This window comes from Felis catus, chromosome E1, assembly GCF_018350175.1.
Source record: "Felis catus isolate Fca126 chromosome E1, F.catus_Fca126_mat1.0, whole genome shotgun sequence".
In the NCBI taxonomy this organism is placed as follows: Eukaryota; Metazoa; Chordata; class Mammalia; order Carnivora; family Felidae; genus Felis; species Felis catus.
The window spans coordinates 56,424,415-56,443,486 of NC_058381.1; the positions used below are offsets into that span (position 1 = coordinate 56,424,415).

At 47.8% G+C, this 19,072-nt stretch overlaps 1 protein-coding gene across 8 annotated transcripts in view; it reads right to left on the bottom strand.

The window, feature by feature from the left end:
• The window catches only part of RNF157 (ring finger protein 157), an 82,264-nt gene that overhangs the window by 13,979 nt on the left and 49,213 nt on the right, over positions 1 to 19,072 (bottom strand). For all 8 annotated transcript variants that reach the window (XM_023244027.2, XM_023244024.2, XM_045045373.1 and 5 more), the window contains exons 3-13: positions 14,984 to 15,072; positions 8,769 to 8,915; positions 8,214 to 8,331; positions 7,717 to 7,783; positions 7,370 to 7,413; positions 6,945 to 6,992; positions 4,926 to 4,997; positions 4,048 to 4,207; positions 3,781 to 3,893; positions 962 to 1,200; positions 132 to 240 (exon numbers count right to left, since the gene is read on the bottom strand). In XM_023244027.2, coding sequence (XP_023099795.1) covers positions 132 to 240; positions 962 to 1,200; positions 3,781 to 3,893; positions 4,048 to 4,207; positions 4,926 to 4,997; positions 6,945 to 6,992; positions 7,370 to 7,413; positions 7,717 to 7,783; positions 8,214 to 8,331; positions 8,769 to 8,915; positions 14,984 to 15,072 — 1,206 coding nt within the window. The remainder of the gene's footprint in view (positions 1 to 131; positions 241 to 961; positions 1,201 to 3,780; positions 3,894 to 4,047; positions 4,208 to 4,925; positions 4,998 to 6,944; positions 6,993 to 7,369; positions 7,414 to 7,716; positions 7,784 to 8,213; positions 8,332 to 8,768; positions 8,916 to 14,983; positions 15,073 to 19,072) is intronic.

A 19,072-nucleotide genomic window follows, 5' to 3' on the forward strand; every position in this document is an offset into this window, starting at 1 on the left:
ATCTTTGCTGCTGTCTCAAAGGCTGTTCCAAGGTGCCCGAGGCACGAACGAAGGCAGACGGACCTGGAGAGGCCTGTGGGACGGAAGAACGTGTGGTCCAACGTCCGAGAAACGGAGGGGAATGAAATTACCTCTTCGAGATGCTGAGCTGAGGGTCTCTGAGAGAGCGGTGTCTCTGACTCGCTGCAAGAACGCTCGTCTTCCTCTTCGCGCAACACAGAAGAGTTCTGGGAAACAGACCTGTAAGAGTCCGGAGGGGAAAGCATCTGGCGCCAGAATCCACACGAAGAGGGGGACTGGCCTGTACTCTCACGAGCCGGACTCCACGGGAAGAAGAGGCCCGAGAGGGGACGGAAAGGAAGCCCAGGTCTTAAGGAGGAGGACGGAGGTGGGAAAGAGCCCTAGGGCTAGCCTGAGCGCTTTTCGGGGTGTCAGAAAATCTGGGCTTTACCTTTAACTCCTTTAGTAACTTGTGTCTGTACCTGGGGAAAAGTCACTGACATTTTTAGGGTCTCAACATTTTCATCTATAAAATACGCTCCTTAACTCTGCCACAGAAAGCTTATCATGACTTGTGCCTAGTTGGATTTAAATGCTTATGAGGTACAGGTACAGATTACAAGGTTCCTTCAGTCTTTAGACTGAGCGACGCTCCCCACAGGCGTCAATGACCCTAGGGATGTCCTTTTCCCCCCCAAAACACATGAGATTTGCCTGTCTGGATTCTCCTAAGTACCCACAGGTACCGTAAGTATCTTCCTCACCTACGGAATGGGGTAACCTTCTGCCAGAGTGTTCACCCCAGGTCTTAAGTGGGACAAAAAAGCTCCGGGAACAGCCCAGAAGGTCTACGCTGCCCTGGGGACCCAGGACGTGAGCCAGCACTGAGGAGGTGAGAGAAGGAGTGAGAGCCTATCATCAGCGCCTTGAGGGGCAACACTGTCGAGCACCAACCACTCACTTGGAGAGACTCTTTTTGAGCTCGATTCCTTGGCTGCTACAGTCGGACAGGCGGTCGAGTGGGGAGAGCGTCCTGACAGGAGGCAGGTGGCCATCACTGCCGTACGAGGGGAGCATTCCCGAGAGGTGGCCGTCTCCAAGCACGTGAAGGGCAGGGGCCGCTGGGGATGGGGTGAGGGGCCCATTGAGGGCCTCCAGAAGAGACACAACTTCATAACCTGGTGGAATGTTCTCTGAGGACTGGGGGAATCAGAGACAGGTTGAAAAATTAATTAAGTACTCTTTGTTTTATGACATGATCATGTTTCTCACTCTACACTGAAAAAAAAAATGTTTTCTTTTACAGCTGGTCTGGCAAGAAAAGCTTCTGCAAAGGAGGCCAAAGAAAGACACAATGTCAGGGAACCTGCATATTCCTACATTCCGCTTACAGGCGAACATCTTCTCAGCAATGTTTATTTTTCTGATGGGAATGGGAATACATGTTCGTTACAGGGAATACGTGTTCATTACCGCGAGATCATAACCTAAGCAGAAATCAAGAGTCAGACGTTAACTGACGGAGCCCCCAGGCGTCCCTATCTGTAAATCACAATTTTATATCCTGCTTTATTTTAGCAAATGTAAGTATTTTCCTTCATACACGTCCCCTTGTCACAGATTCCATGTTTCCTACCTGTTCTCTGCCCGGGATTTAGCTGCATCCACCATTTCCTACTGTAAGCAACATTTTGAGGAACATCCTTGTGTACAGATCTTTTATTGTTTTTGGAGGTTTAATTGGCTTCATTAAGCAATTCGTGAAGCGGGCAACATCCCATCTAGCAAGGAGAGAGATGCTACCACAAATCTTTTTTTTTTTTCCACATTGTTTTCTTGGTATTAAATTCTTAGATCTTCGATGACCAGATACAGATGTTTTTAAGGCGCTTGATGTATACAGTTATACGGTTTTGTTTCTTCAAAGAGCCTTCTAGTCACACTCCTATAAGCAGCACAGAAAACCTATTTCAACTGCTTCTCTGACAGCATGGAGTATCTTTAAGAAGCTTTCGAGTCTGGGGGCGCCTGGGTGGCTTAGTCGGTTAAGTGTCTGACTCTTGGTTTCAGCTCAGGTCATGATCTCATGATTGGTGGGTTTGAGCCCTGTGTGCAGACAGCGTGGAGTCTGCTTGGGATTCTCTCTCTCCCTCTCTCTGCCCCTTCCCTGCTCATGTTCCCTCTCTTTGTCTCAAACTAAATATATAAAACTTAAACAAACAAACAAAAAAAGCTTTCGAATCTGGAAGGTGAAAAATGGTACCTCATTTTATTTTTTTTTTAATTTTTTTTTTTTTTGAGAGAGAGAGAGAGAGAATGACAGAGGGGCAGAGAAAGAGAGGGACAGAGGATCTGAAGTGGGCTCTGTGCTGACAGCAGCCAAGTCCAATGTGGGACTTGAACTCACAAACCAATGAGATCATGACGTGAGCCTAAGTTGGATGCTCAATGGACTGAGCCACCCAGGCGCCCTGGAACCTCATTCTAAATGATTGGTATATGGTGGATCTCTAATGTTGTTGACTTAAAAAAAAAAAAAAAAGATTGTTAACCAGTTAAGCATCCTCTTCTGAGAATTAAAAAAAAAATATTGTGGGGTGCCTGGGTGGCTCAGTCGGTTAAGCATCCGACTTTGGGTCAGGTCATGATCTCACAGTATGTGAGTTCGAGCCCCACGTTGGGCTCTGTGCTCACAGCTCAGAGCCTGGAGCCTGCTTTGGATTCTGTGTCTCCTCGTCTCTGCCCCTCCCATGCTCATGCTCTGTCTCTTAATAATAAGTAAATGTTAAAAAAAAATTAAAAAAAAAAATCCTTCGTCCATTTATCTACTGTTTTATCATATGAGCCATGGCAAAGACATTGTCTTTCCTCTGACATAAATTCTGAAGACATTTTTTTCTCTAAATGATTTGTTGTTTACCTATTTTAATTTTTTACACATGTGAACTTTTACATTTTTTATACGGTAAAATCTACCCTTCTTCTTTTTTTTTTTTGTACTGTTCCTCTGCTTTTAAGCTTACAGAGTCCTCTCCCATGCCAAGTCAATTAAAGAATCACCTATAATTTATTCTCAGTCTTTAATATTTGGTTTGGTTTCGTTCGCTTTAATATAGTTACTCTATCTGGAATGTTAGTTGTTAATCTGGTAAGGAGTAAAATGCTAGGCTGATTTCTCCTCCCTAAATAGCTAACTAATTATCCTAATACCATGTACTGAACAATGGCTCTCTTCTACTGGTGTATGAATCTGAAGACGGTCTCTGCTAGGAAAGCACAGCTTCGAGGCTGCGTTCTAACGCCATCACTTACGCTGTGAAACCGAGGTGAGATATTTCATCCACTCGGGTCACAGTTGCTAAAGCCATGAAATGGGATAAAGAAAACAGTTACCTTCTTCGAGGACTCGGATAAAGACAGTAAACTGTATTCAAATCCAAAACAATCATCCCCTTGTTCCTGCTTGGGGGGAGTTCCAGAGCTGGACCCCACTGGGAGGAGGCTGCACGCAGACAGCTCTAGGCGTCGTAAATATTAGCCGGACGCCCAGTTCCCAGGGAGGAAAAGGGGGATTTAATGATCAGTATCCAATTTTCCGTGGTAATACCGGTCGGTTTTAACACAACGTGACCTCAGCCAGCTTACCAAATACTGCAGCGTGCCAGGGTTTAATTACTTGTTGCAGAGTCAGGTAAAGAAGGGTGAGAGGTGAAAAAAAAAACCAGCAAGGAGAGCAGAACGCCTGCCTCACAAACGGTCACGGTGCCCAGCCCAACTTACTGAATGCTCTTCCGAGTCAGACGTCTGAGACGAGATGATGGGGTTAAAGCCGGTTGGGGACAAGGGGCCCAGTTTTTTCCTCATGGCCCGGATCTGAAGCAGTGCCCGGAAGGCTGGAAGAAGGAAACAGGCCATCGGGCCATCCTGATGCAGGAGTCAGGCTACACGAAAGCCTGGGCAGAAACCACAGTCTCCCCACCCCCACCCCAGTGTCGGTCGGTTCGCAGACCCCGCTGTCGGGTCCCGGCCTGTGGTTCTGGGGCTTACGCAGTCGGCAGATGGGGCAGTTGTTGGCCTGGTAGCGCAGGGTGTCAGCACACGTGTTACACAGGCAGAGGTGGCGACAGGGCAGAATCAAGGTGTCGCGGACATCCGAGAGACATACCACGCACTCAGCGCTGTTATCGCTCACTTCATCCTCAGCCACCTGTCCCAGGAGACAGAAATTCAGCCGGTGACACAAAGCCCTTCGTGTCCTCCATTTTCTTCACAAGCAGCTTTGCCTGAAGAGCTGAGACAAGTGGTAAGAACAAAACCTTACATTTGCTTTGGACTTAAAAAAAAAAAAAAAAAAGTTTATTTATTTTTGAGGAAAAGAAAGGCAGAGAGACAGAGAATCCCAAGCAGGCCCTGTCAGCACAGAGCCTGACGCTCTGTGCTGGGGCTCGATCCCATGAACTGTGAGATCATGAACTGAGCCCAAATTAAGAGCCGGATGCTCAGTGGACTGAGCCACCCAGGTGCCCCTGCTTTGACTTGACTTTACCGTTCGGCAAGCGTGTTCACATACTGGTCAGTATCACTTCTTCTGGGAACTATTTATCTCAAGCTCGTCCTAAGGGGCTCAGATCTGTCCTCTCCGACAGATCTGGCGGGGCCCTAGGAGACCACACCAGGAAGGGCAGGGGCCAGGTAACTGAGTGACCAGAACTCTGCAGGACAACTGATCCCTGCCTGCCTGTGGTTTTCATTTTGGAAGTGACGTAAGCATAAGCATCTGAAATAAGGAAGAAGAGAACACCCTCCTAGGACCAAACTGACTCCAGAGTTGGTCGTGCTAAACCCTGAGATCCCACCTTCATCAGAGCATTTCTTACTCCGTCCCCAGGGAAAAAAGTACATTCAGAATTTCGGATGGAACTTGCCTTAGAATCCTGGGTGTTGTACTTGTTTTCAATTCCATAGATCTCCTGAAGGAGGTAGCTGACCCCATCTACCTGCAGAGCAAACAGAGAAGTTCAAGGGCAGGCTGACTCAACAGAGATAAGTAGGAACTTGCCCCTCAACCTTCTCTGGTAACCAAGGACTACTGATGCACAGTGAAAAAAAGCAAAGGTCTAGACAAGTAAGGATGCTTTTTTTTTTTTTTAATTAAAAAAAAATTTTTTTTTAATGTTTATTTACTTTTGAGACAATGCGAGAGACAGAGTGCAAGCAGTGGAGGGGCAGACAGAGGGAGAAACAGAATCCAAAGCGGGCTCCAGGCTCTGAGCTGTCAGCACAGAGCCCGATGTGGGGCTGGAACTCACGAACTGTGAGATCATGACCTGAGCCGAAGTTGGATGCTCAACTCACTGAGCCACTCAGGCACCCCAAGGATGCTTTTATTTACTTATGTTTTCTCTTTGACAGAGAAAAGGAAATCCAATGTTTGATTCACCCACCATTATACCCAACAGGGAACATGAAAGTTCACAAATACAACACTAATCTGTGTACTGCAGCTCACTATTCCAGACAGTTAAGAAGGGATAGACTAAACAAATGGAAGAATGTGCATCAAAACAGAAGCATCAGCTATGTAACCAAAGTTAAGTGTAGACATTACAAAACCAAAGGAATGGAAAAGAGAACGAAAAAAAGAAAGAAAGAAAGAAAGAAAGAAAGAAAGAAAGAAAGAAAGAAAGAAAGAAAGAAAGAAAGAGGGCAAGGGAAGGAGGGGAAAGGAAAACATCTGAAGCAAAGAGAGACAGTAAGACCTTGAAGGGGAGGCCAATGGAGCCCCCCCACCTGCACGAGCCACCGTCACCCACAGAGCCAAGGACCCCTCTTGGCCCTGTTCCTTAAAACCCCAAGTTCAATGCCCACTCCCACTAGCCTAGCCACGTCAGAGCCAAAGCAGGCCCTTTTCTCGTTTCTTTACATGAGCCCACTCCTCCCTCGGCTTCACCTCTGTCCCACTGATCCCCTCCCCTCAGACCTAGATGGTCAATGATTTTATACCTCACTCTCCGGTGTGACAGAGTCAGTTGCTAATGCCAAGCTAGCAATAGGAAAATAGACCATTTACCTTGAGCTACCCTAGCCTTTCCATCCTATCTAGGCGTTCCGGGAAATGAGGCCTCCCCATGAGACAACTCACCAAAGCCTGGCCGTGGCAGGCAGTACTCTGGGCCCAGGATCTGTTTCCTCCTGTGCCTCTTAAAACTTGTTTTGACCTACTGATTCTAACGGAAAGGATATTATCAACAGCTTTAGACCAAGGTGTTATTGACTACTATTGGCCTCATTAATGAATAACTCAGAATTTCAGACACCTGTCACCCATCTGCAGGGGAGGCCGGCCAGTGCCACTGGCACCACTCTCCAGGACTCTCCGCTCACCATTGCAAGAGTGGAAAAAAAAGTGCTGGCACACAGCAGGGGTTAGGCCTTTGAGCAGACATATGCGTGACTTGCTGGTCATCCCGGAAGACGGCAGATGGCCAGGGAACTTGGAATTTTAGAAAAACACTTGGTGGGATAAATTAAGCCAAGGGCCCTAACTGGCTCTGAATTGGACCCCGACATTTTATCCTTTAGCTCAGAATGTTTCTCGCCCTGGCATTTCCAATGAAAAGAGTTCTCCCTAAACCTAATGTCAAGAGACAAATCCTGTTCTTTCCTTTCTCAAGACCTTTGCTCAGATAATGGCTGCCTCCACGCCAACAATTCTGGAACAAGAAAGACACCAAAGTCAGTACTCTTTTCAGGCCACCCAAGGAGTTTCTAACACACAAAAGCACTCCTTTTTTTTTTTTTTTTTTTTTATTTTGACTTTTCTTGGATTAAAAAAAAGGGGGGGAGTGGAAGAGAAAGAAGCATGCTTAGCCAAAGAGAAAAAGAGAGAGATGAAAAGAAAGAAGTCTGGGGGGGCCAACGATCCCCGGCCCTCAGATACCTACCACTTGTTTCTGTTTGAGGGGCTTGACACAGAACGACCCATCGGTGTGCTGGAATGAAACACGACCGTTAGGACCAGGAAGCAGGGGCAGGAACCGGGCGTTCTCGGGCGCTCCTCTCAATGACACCTGCGTGTGATGGCACACTCCTCACGCCGCGGGGCCTCATGAGCATCTAGTCTGACCCTTCCGTCTCGGGAAGAGGAGACTGCGGCCTCGAGAGCTGCAGGTCGCGCAGCACGCGGGCGGCAGAGCTGGACCGAGGCCCGAGGGCGGCCCCCAGTGTGGTGCTCCTCCCGCTCCGGGGGGCGGGGGGGGGGGGGCTGGGCCTGCCCTGCCGCGCTCAGGGAGCCGGCCAACAGGCCGCACACGTCCCCGCACGAAAGACAGCTAAACAGAACCGAGTGAGGCCCTGTGAAGCTACTCACCTTTTCAAAAGTGCCCAGCAGTACATGGCAATGGCCAAAATACTCTGAAAAAAATAAAGGCACGCGGATGAAGGAGAAAGGCAAACAGCACACCTTGCCACCCATCTATCTTCCCCGATTCCCCCCAACCCGGAAGACCAGACGCTCTGGGCCGTCAGGAGAAGGGGCCCGTCCCCTCACCCAGGGCTGTTCTCATCAGCCTAAGGAGTGCAAGGGGCATGGAAACCGGCTGCCTGATCCCCACGGAGGGGCGTGTTGTTCCCGAGGCCACAGCGACTGCCCGGTCTGTGAACCACAAAAGGGCAGCGCAGCGCGTAGAGCAAAAGAAGACAGAGAACGCCCATTACCGTCTCCTTCATCCACCACGGCGTGGACCACTAAAGGGTAAACCTCTCGGTCCAGATCAAAGCCAAGCTGAAGGGAAAGAAAAGGGGGGGGAGGGGAGGAAAGACTTAACACGTTTAAATGGCCCAGTAGTCCATCAGAAAGGGAGACATCGTCAAGAAGCATTAACTTCATCTCTGCTCTCCTTCGTCAACTTCGCGACCACCTGTCTGTTTAACTGGAGGCCACCGTTGCTTTCTAAAGTCTCATGGCTGTGAAGCCCTCTAACTGGCAGATTCTTCTCTTTGAACGTGACTTTCTCAAAACACCCGGGGTGAACGCGCTACTTTGGAACAGAAAAGCTATCGACATGAGGTGTGTTGTAAGGGCAAGGAGAAGTTACAGCGCTGAAGAACATGGCCTCCCAGCATCTGGGCGGTCCGGGCACTGCCGGTCCTAGGCCCATCTGGGTCCACGTGAGGGACCCAGCAGCCTGTCCCTGCCCCCGGAGGCAGCTCACCTCCTCTTCTGCCCACTCTGAGGGGTCCACGGTGTGGGAGGGCAGGCAGAACTGCTGGCCGACCCCTCGCTTGTAGTGCACCGTCTCCGACTGGAGGCTGTTGTCCTTGGGGATGTAGCTGTCCATCAGAGAGGGAGACAAAGCAAAAGTCAGTATCTAGCCCGGAAGGATCTGACTGCCTCCTCCGTCCCACGCCTGGTCTCAGTATCAACGGGCTCTAGGTACAGAAAAGGAAAGGAAATATTTCCTTCTAATGTGTCCTTTGCTCTCGCTTGGGAACGCCGTTAAGATTATATGTCCAACCCACACATCCGCACAAAGGTGGCTTAACAGATTTTTAGCAGCATCTTGATGAAATGCAAGGTTGTGCCACCATCTGCCGCTGCACAAGCTGGCCCGGACTGAAGGGAAAAGACAAAGAGGTGGGGCTCTGCAGAAGAAAGTCCGAGCTCAGGAACCAGATCTCACCCGGTCCGTAGTTCTTCCCCCCACAGGTGAGCGCGGAAGGCTCGCCTGTCTGGGAGGGGTGTGGCTCACCTGGCCTCTCGTTCCCACCTGGCAATCCCGTTCTGGAACTCTTCCGTGGCCTGATAGTAGATGGTGATGGCCACCCGAGCGTCGGTGTCAAAGGTGAACTCCACATTGTAGTGGACTTTAGCTCTGCCCGCCTCTTCTCCCAGGGTCTTCACTTCCTCGGCACACCTAGAAAACCAGAAAGACGTGGCATTCGGGAGCTCGCAAACCAGTTTTCAATTTATCTTTTACAAATTTTTACACTTCGTACATCGTGAGCTTCTCTCCAGGGTCGGAAACTTAGGCCCGCACCTTCATTTCGAGTGATGGCTGAACACCCCGTGAGCACTGATGTCGGGCATTTAGGTGACTTCTGATGTTTTGTGGTGCTATAATGGACATTTGTGCATTTGCCAGACCTGTTTTTCTTTTTTTTTCTTTAGTTTTGTCGTAATCGAAGTTACTAATCACATAGCTTCGTTTCCACGGGGCTTGTTACTATCATAGCAGGCCCTCCCCCCCCCTCCCCCTCTTCAGAGACAATCTTTACCTCGTTTAGCTGATCATTGTCGCATTTACCTATTTTCTATACAACATGCTTAGATTATCCTTTTTCTTTTTTTAAATGTTTTTATTTTTACTTTTGAGACAGAGACAGACACAGACACAGAGCACAAACAGGGGAGGGACAGAGAGAGAGGGAGACACAGAATCCAAAGCAGACTCTAGGCTTTAAGCTGTCAGCACAGAGCCTGACGAGGGGCTCGAACCCATGAACGGTGAGATGGTGACTTGAGCCGAAGTCGGACACTTAACCGACTGAGCCACCCAGGCACCCCACGTGGATCATTCCGGACTCTTCAGTTCCAGGTGCTTCAGTTCCAGTGCCGCTGACTTCGTACTATGGGAACCAGGATTTCTTTCTCTTTCCTCGCGCTGCCCCATATGTAGTACCCACCCCCCACCCCCCAGTACGCTCCATCTCGATTCTGCTAGTTCAGCACATCTGCGTCTGTCTTACTGTGATTATACGGACGTGGTTCCCGGCTTAGCCACAGAGTAATCTCTGAGTATTTTTCTTTCCCTTTTTCTTAAGAGTTTGTGCTCATTTCTCTTTCAGTCGCTCGGTTTCCTAGGTACTTTCTCACTAATTCAGACCCTAGCCCTCTGCTGGCCATCCGTCTAAATCTCTCCATGTCCAGAAGTGCCGGGTGTTCCATGCATTTTGTCTTCCTGAGGGGGGTCCTACCTGGACCCCAGGCCCTCTGTGCCTGGGTGCAACCACCCGGAGCCACCCTCCCCCCGTTACCCCGGGAAGTCCCCTCCACCTCTTTCCTGCATCTCCTGGCTTCTTCTTCCTTGGGGCACGCTTTCACTGTGGCAGAGCACCTCTTCCACTAGCCTCCTGAAAAAGGACGTGTTGGAGGGATCAACTTTTTGAGAGATTTTATTCTACAGTCACACCACACTAAAAGTTTGGTTGAGGGGCGCCTGGGTGGGGCAGTCGGTTAAGCGTCCGACTCTTGATCTCGGCTCAGGTCACGATCTCAGTTTGTGAATTTGAGCCCCGCATCAGGCTCTGCACTGATGGCGCGGAGCCTGCGGCTTGGGATTCTGCCTCTCCTTCTCTCTGCCCCTTCCCTGCTTGTGTGCTCTCTTCTCTCTCTTTCGCTCTCTCTCAAAATAAATAAATACACTTAAAAATGAAAAGATTATTTGGTTGAATAAAGAGTGCTGGGTCATAAATACTTCTAAAAAGCCATTTGAAAACATTGCTGCATCACCCTCCACCGTCTAGCACCGCCTCCAGAAGCCATTCCAACTGCTGGCCCTTTTCCCTCTGATATATAATCTCTGCCTTATCATCCATTGAACTCAACACTCCAGTAGTCCTTTTTTTTTTTTTTTTAATTTTTTCAAATGTTTATTTTTGAGAAAGAGAGACAGAACATGAGTGGGGGAAGGGCAGAGATGGGGAAACACAAAATCGGAAGCCGGATCCAGGTTCTGAGCTGTCAGCACAGAGCCTGACACGGGGCTTGAACCTGTGAATGGTGAGATCAAGACCTGAGCTGAAGTCAGACCCTTAATCGATTGAGCCACCCAGGCGCCCCTCCAGTGGTCCGTTCAATTTAGAAACTCATGCCCTCTGGTTCTGGGAAATTTTCTTAAATTAGTTATGCCATTAATGATGATTTCCTTCCTTCTATAGTCTCTGTTCTCTTCCTAGAACCATTATTGGATATGACACCTTGTAAACTGGCACTCTATGCTTTGGATCTTTCTTCTTCTATTTGCTGTATCTCAACCTTTTTGGCCCACTTTCTAGAAAATTTCAACTTTTCTTCCTCCATTCTATTGACATTTTCATTTCTGCTGTTTTTGAGTCTTATTTCCTAAATGGCCTGTGTCATTGCGTCCATGAAATAAGACAGCATCTACTGTCTCTGAGGCTATAAATGAGCTTTTTTCTCTTCCTGCAGTTTTTATTTCCACTTAGTTATATTTTTTCCTGTTGGTTTGTTTGGCCCCTATATTTTGTATTTTTTTAATGTTTATTTATTTTTGAGACAGAAACAGAGCATGAGTGGGGTAGGAGCAGAGCGATAGAGAGACACAGAATCTGAGGCAGGCTCCAGGCTCCAAGCTGTCAGCACAGAGCCCGAGGCGGGGCTTGAACCCACCAACCGTGAGATCATGACCTGAGCTGAAGTCGGATGCCTAACTGACTGAGCCACCCAGGCGCCCCTCTTTTGTCTTTAAGTAGGCTCCACGCTGGGTGTGGAGCCTAACTCGGGGCTTGAACTTAGGACCCTGAGATCAAGATTGGAGCTGAGTTCGAGAGTCGGACACTTAACCGACTGAGCCCCCCAGGCGCCCCTTGCCACCGTCTTTCATATTATAGGCACTCCCTATGCATCTAGAAATCTTTGGTTGTCTGCTCATATTTAAGAAATTAAATCTCCGGTTGGAAGTCTGAATGCATGGTGGGGTTTGGGGACCCTGGGCTTCCCCAGGGACCAATCCGGGTCTTTGGAGGAATCTCCAAGGCCAGTCTCTTTGGTCTTCCCATCTGGGAGGGTCCTGCTCCTCAGAGACAGTGTTCCTCTCTTTGGACAAGGGCCTGGCAGCCAGCATTCTGGGGGCAGACAGTGCTGGGTGGTGGGCAGGCTGCAGGGTTCAGCTTCCAGTGTGCCCAAATTCCCTTAACCCCCATCTTTAGTACCGCGTCCAACTTTAGCCGGCCCTGGGCCTCCCAAGTCCACAGAGTCTCTGTTTTAACTTTTCACTGAGAATCGCCTGCCAGCCTTCTGCCAGGGCGTGCAGAGGGCAGCTCTGGCCGTGTGGCAAAGAGAGGATCTGACCACCTCTCGAGCAGGCTTCCCACCGATGCTCTTCATGTTAGCCTTACACCTCGATATCCAGAGGTCCTGGTACTGCCATTTCCTGAGCCTTTGGGGGGGGGGTCACAGTCCCACTGGGTGATTCTCAGCTTTTCCTTCGGCTCACTTGGGATCCTGACTTCACAGGCCTGCTGCATTATTTAACTCTTACCATTCGTCCCAGCCTCTAAACCGAGAGATTTAGTTTTTGCAGTTACTCCTCTCCCATTCCCCCACTTCTTCTGGATTTATGCTTTTTAAAATTGCTTTTTTTATTTAAAAAAATTTAACATTTATTTATTTTTTTTAAAATTTTTTTTTCAACGTTTATTTTTTTTGGGACAGAGAGAGACAGAGCATGAACGGGCAAGGGGCAGAGAGACAGGGAGACACAGAATCGGAAACAGGCTCCAGGCTCTGAGCCATCAGCCCAGGGCCTGATGCAGGGCTCGAACTCACGGACCGCGAGATCGTGACCTGGCTGAAGTCGGACGCTTAACCGACTGCGCCACCCAGGCGCCCCAAACGTTTATTTTTGAGAGACAGAATGCAAGTAGGGGAGGGGCAGGGGGAGAGGGAGACACAGAATCCAAAGCAGGCTCCAGGCTCCGAGCTGTCAGCACAGAGCCCGATGCGGGGCTCGAACTCACACACCGCAAGATCACGACCTGAGCCGAAGTCGGATGCTTGACCGACTGAACCACCCAGGCGCCCCAGGATTTATGCTTTTGAAAAAAAATGTTTATTTATTTATTCTGAGAGGGAAAGAGAGAGCATGAGCAGGGGTGGGGCAGAGAGAGAGTCAAAGAGAAGGAATCCCAAGCAGGCTCTGCACTGTCAGCACAGAGCCCATGCGGGGCTCCATCCCACAGACTGTGAGATCATGACTTGAGCTGAAACCAAGAGTCGGAAGCTTAACGGACTGAGCCGCCCAGGCGCCCCAGGATTTATGCTTTTGAAAATACTCTTATTAGTGGGTTTTGACAGCAAGCGAAAGATGTTCAATCCTCCATTTTTACCTGGAAATCTGTGAATCAGTATTTACCCTATTCTCATAATCTCAGAAAAACAGACCCAAAACACCCTTCACCTTAATATTTATTGAACAGCAGGTGTTTTCTTCCTATTATCTTGCTGAATTCTGACAAGAGCCATTAAAGGTAAAGTGTGGTGTCGCTCTCTACGTTACGGACGGACGGGAAAGGACTGATAGGGTGAGAGAAAGAGGAGAGAGCGGCCGACAGCCGCTGGCTCCCGAGGGCTCACGGGCCGTGATCCACTCTGCTGTGGCGGGAGCTGCCCCACAGAGGGTGAGCACCCGCCTGCAGGCTGCTCCGCGCACAGAGCAAGCACCTCCTTGGCTGCCTGGTCCCCAGAGTTGACTCCAGGGCTGGGGAAATCGTTGGGGAAGCAGTCGGAACTTCAGGGACAAATGAAATACTGTATATAAATCAGGAGAGAAACACAGAAGTAAATTAGTGGTTGCTTAGGCCTGAAAGAGGGGTTTCAGGGGAAATGTGGAGTCACCACCAGTGAGTTCAGGGTCTCTTTTGGAGGTGATGAAAATGTGCTAAAATTAGATGGTGGTGATGACTGCACAACCCTGAATATACTAAAAACCACTGAATTGCACACTTTAAATGGGCAAATTGTACAGCATATGAGTTACATCTTAAAAACAATGATCAGAAATAAAACTTCCTACTGCTAACAGGACTGACCTATACGGGCATAAAATGGACTCATGAGTCATCTTCCTTGTCCGTTCAGAAAAACCTGAGATCTGCGATTTGCCCTAGCCAAAGCTGTCTTCCCAGGGGACCAGTGGGCATCAGATTAGCATGCTACCTGGAGGGCAGCATCAGTGTAAAAGTTACACTATCTTACAGACTGTACAGAGAAGGTAAATGTTGAAGATACTTAATAATGATGATGATGATTAACCAACCAGACAAGGACACAAGGAGTTCCTCTGAGGAAGGACACATGAGATGAAGAATAAATTAAAAAGTAAATATAAGCAATAAAATAATGCTTTTATATTCCAACTGCAAATATCTCATTTTTCCACAAGCTTGCTGAGGTAGCTGCAAGATTCACTTTTTCCCCTCAATAATTTTATTTATTTATTTGTTTTGAGAGAGATAGGGGCGCCTGGGTGGCTCAGTCGGTTAAGCGTCCGACCAGCTCAGGTCATGATCTCACGGTTCATGGGTTCGAGCCCCATGTCGGCTTCTGTGCTCGCAGTTCAGAGCCTGGAGCCTGCTTCAGATTCTGGGTTTCCCTCTCTCTCTGCCCCTACCCTGCCTGTGCTCTGTCTCTTCCTCTCTCTCAAAAATAAATAAGCATTAAAAAAAAAAAAAAAAGCTAAGAGACAGCAAGCACGAGTGGGGTAGAGGAAGAGAGAGAGGGAGAGAGAATTCCAGACAGGCTGTTTGCTGTCAGGAGCTCAAACTCATGAACCACGAGATCATGATCTGAGCCGAGATAAGAGGCTCCGGACACTTAACCGACTGAGCCACCCAGGTGCTCCAATATATATATATATATATATATATATATATATATATATATATATATATATATATATATTTTAATCATAAAACAAGAATAAAGACTGCTTCTGGGAAAGGGGAAAGTCTTTCATGAACACAGACTCTCACATAAAGTTCTGAACAATCTGGATGCGGGAAGACCTAATCTACGTGGACGGGGGCTGCTCGATCACCGTCAGGGCAGTTCATATCCTTGAGGCCAAGGGAATGAGACTCTGGGTCTGGCAGCAAACTGCTCTGCTAGTCTCTTGAGGGGTGGGGGAGGGGAGCTGCTCCGCACCTAGAACCGGGCCTGAGCCCCAGCCCCAGGGGAACTTACTTTACAAGTCTTAGTGTGTCCTTTCGGATGTTGATCAGGCTTCTCAGAGTCTTCACAGGTTCTTGGGGAGGTGGGGCGGCATAAGGAAACTGTCGGAAGCAAAGTGAGAAGGCAGCATGTTTATAGAGACCAGTCACTGTCCCCGGCTGGTACACAGCTTCAAGGCTGTCAAACAACAGCTTTGGGAGGTGAGATGGGAAGGCGCCACTGTCCTAACTAAGTGAGGACACCCAGACCTGACATGTTAAGCGAACTTGCCCAAGGTCACAGCTAGTGGTAGAACGGGGATTCGATTTGGCGTCAAAAGGGCGAGATTTCTCTGCTTTTTCCATTAGATGCAGTTCATTTGAGTCAGGATTCAAAATGTGAGTAACTAATAAAAACTCTCACTGAAGTTCCAAATACCAAAGGACATACTGTGGCCGAGTTAATCACAAAAGGCTTTTCCATCTGACCTGAGACGACAGGGAGCCAGACCGGCAAGGTTTTTCCTTCAGTGAAGCCACATGGTGTCTTCGGGATTTAGGGACCGTAAATAAAAGAGAAGCCCATCCTGTGTACAGAGCTGCGGCTGCAAACAGTGAAGAACAAATTTTCCCTGCAGCTGGTTATATAAAGCAGACTCCTTTAAAATGTGAGCCAAGAGCTATTTTGGGGTCCTAAGAGGTCTGTGCTTGCCCGTCATTTACCTTATGCTTTCACTCTTGCCCCATTTAGAGGGCTGGATTTGGAGTTCTGTATGATGATAATGTGATAAGAAAGGGAAAACAGTAGAAACGTTAAGCGAGACTTGCTTTCAGACGGTTAAGAATGACTGTTCTAGTGTTACCTGGACCATCTACGTTTTTTACATATAATTCACAGAAAACCCACCAGTCTCTGTAGCTTGGCCAAACTGTGGTACTCCTAGGCTCTAAGAGTCGACCTCCTAGTGCCGGGATCAGAAAATAGGAGACCCACATTATACTCTAATTGTGCCTTCACAGATTTTTGCTGAATGTGGCTCTTTTTCTTGGGAAACATAATTTAACCCGCGGTACGTGTGATTTTATGTATTCAGTATGACTGCTGATAATTCACTTGTAGGAAATGGGACCCTTAAGAAAACACATTCAGTCTACAATCATGCGCCTTCAGATTACCCCCTTGTGGGTGTTAGATAGCAACATTTTACTTTTTCATGGATACATTAAACATGTATTCTTTTAAAATACAGGGTGGTTGGCTTTTCTAATTATAAAGCAATACGTGTTCAAGCAGAAAATCTGAAAAACACACAAAAACTACAAAATCAGCCATAATGTCAGCACTCAGCAACACCAAAGTTAACACTGCAGAATATGTGTCTCCAGACAGGCATCTATCCCCTCACTCATCCATCGGTCCAGCTCTCTGTCTACTTATCCACCCATCTCTGTATCTCTGCACTGTTTCTGTGCAGAGATATGTATGCAGCCGTGCCCACTAATTTTTTCCGTTTTTCATTTAGAAAGATGCGGTAACCCTAACCCTAACCCTAACCCTATAGACTTTTAAAGTCTATGGGGCGCCTGGGTGGCGCAGTCGGTTAAGCGTCCGACTTCAGCCAGGTCACGATCTCGCGGTCTGGGAGTTCGAGCCCCGCGTCAGGCTCTGGGCTGATGGCTCAGAGCCTGGAGCCTGCTTCCGATTCTGTGTCTCCCTCTCTCTCTGCCCCTCCCCCGTTCATGCTCTGTCTCTCTCTGTCCCAAAAATAAATAAACGTTGAAAAAAAAAATTTAAAGTCTATAATCAATCTGCCAGTGTGGCTACACACATCAGAGACAGCACCGTACTTTCTTTGACCAATTCCATATTATTCAGTGCTTTCCATTGGCTTTACTTTTCCTTCTTCTTCTTTTTTGTTTTTGCCGATACAAATGTTGTGGTGAGTGCCTTGTCCCTACATTGCTGCATGCTTGTTTGATTACTTCTTTAGGACAAATTCCTAGAAGTGGAATTACTGGATCAAAGAGTAAGCATATTTTGAAGACTTTAAAAAATATTTTGCCAAATTGTTTTCCAGAAAGCTGATTCCAATTTTGCTCTCCCAGGGGCAGCGTATGAGGGGGCTTTTCTATAGGAAACCTTCAATTCTGGTTCAGATCCTCTCTGTGGCCTGTTCCCCTCCCCCCCACTTCCCTAGGCTGTCACACTAAAGGAATTTAAAACAATTTTAAAACAAGCTTAAGCAAAAAGTAATTAGGCGAGAAAATCCGACACAAGTGCTAGTCTATTCTAAAGCCAAAATAAATGACTTTGGGATTAAAATTTTTTTCTGGAGTAGCAAAGTTAATCATATTCATTTGCACAGGTACTTGGGAGTTATCCATAACTCCTGAGTTTAAAAAAAAGAAAAAAAAAAAGGCGATTCTTCCTTCTTTCTTCACCCTTTACCCTCTATACCCTCCAAAAAAGAAAAACAAAAGGAAAGTGAAAAAGAAAAACTAGTGCTCTTCGTCCTCCACCTCGAATAATCCCTGAGCCTCAATTCTCGGTCATAAAGGTACTGACCTCAGAGGTTTTGTCCGTCAGTCCCTGACCAGACCAAACTTAATTCTTTGTCCACTAGTCTTTACCTAAACGCTGTCTTCGTTACGAAAAGTGAAGCAGAATCCCAGAAAATGCACTTAGGCGTCCTTCGTGAGGCTGTTCAGTTGATGTACTCCAGGATGATGCCCGAGGAACAGGAAGGCATTCCATACGCCCATCTTGAGCTTGAGGCAAGAAGTCAGGATATGCCCTGCAGAGGCTCGACAGTCTTCCTCCATCGGTGGGCCTGGTGGCATGCTTTGTCCAAGACAGAAAAGGCCACTTCTTCCCACTGACTGGGCTAATTGTGCCAGGGTACTTGTATCTAGTGGTCTTCCTTGTCACCACTCACTCCCGAACTCAATGGATGGTCACCGAGTGGATCCCGAGTCTACTATGTGCCAGGATCATGCTGGGTTCTTTGGATATTTTGTTTTTCATTTGACTTTACTTACTTGTGGTAAAATACACATAACATGAAAATTTTCACCTTCACCATTCTAAGTACACGGTTTGGTGGCCTCCAGTACATTCACATGCCGTGCTTCCATCGCCACCATCCGTCCCCAGTTTAAATACATTTTTATTCAATAGGCTCAACACTGGGAGACGTGTTTGCCATGCACACCAGATTGTAAAGTCCCGGAGGAACTCAAAAATTATGCTGGTTGATGGGATAAATGAAGAAAGTCAGTATTAACATCCTCACTTTGCAGATAAAGAAACTGAGACTCAAAAGACTGTATGATTACTGAAGATCCAGGCCTAATAGCAGAATCAGGATTTGAACCCAGAACCAAGAGTTCTGGTTCTTTCTCTTGTAGCTGCCTCAGCTAGTGCAGGGCAAGTCTATGGGTTGTTCTGATCCCGGGAGTATTCTAGGAACCTGAGCAGAGTGTAGAGCGCCTGACAGTTAAACACTCATTGCAGAAGGTGCTGCATCCCGTTCAGGTTCTGCAAGTTAGAGTCGAAACCCTGGATCACATCCTTACGCTTACTTAGCCAGCAGTACATACAAAAGCATACCTAATGCCACACTCCTTTTAAATTCTAACAGGAGTATCTAAGGTCTTCTCAGAGAAAAGCTTTCTTGGAGCACAGCATGACAAACTCCTTTTGTTTGTAAGATCTAACAGCACCTGCAGGAGACACAAATGTACATTCAGGGTATGGCGGCCACAGCAGAGGCAGTCACTGCTCCTCTCCTGCCCGAGGTGCTCAAACGCATGGCACTGAGAGATATTTCTAGAGCACAGTGGGTTCCTCTAAACTATTTTCAAAGCACAAAGATGGGTACCCATCCATTCAACACTCTCGCTTCATCCTGAGTACTCCGTGCTAGGCCTGGGATTCAGTGAGGGACCCGGCACACCTCTCCTGGTCCTGCTTGTAAGGGGCCCAGAGCTGTGACAGCTTTTGTTGGGCCACTGCGCTCACTGGCCTGCGGCTTCTGCACTGAAATAAGACCAAATCTCAGAATAATTTAAATCCCAAACACCTCATGTCCAGGATAGGAGTATGGTACAGTCTCAGCCAAAT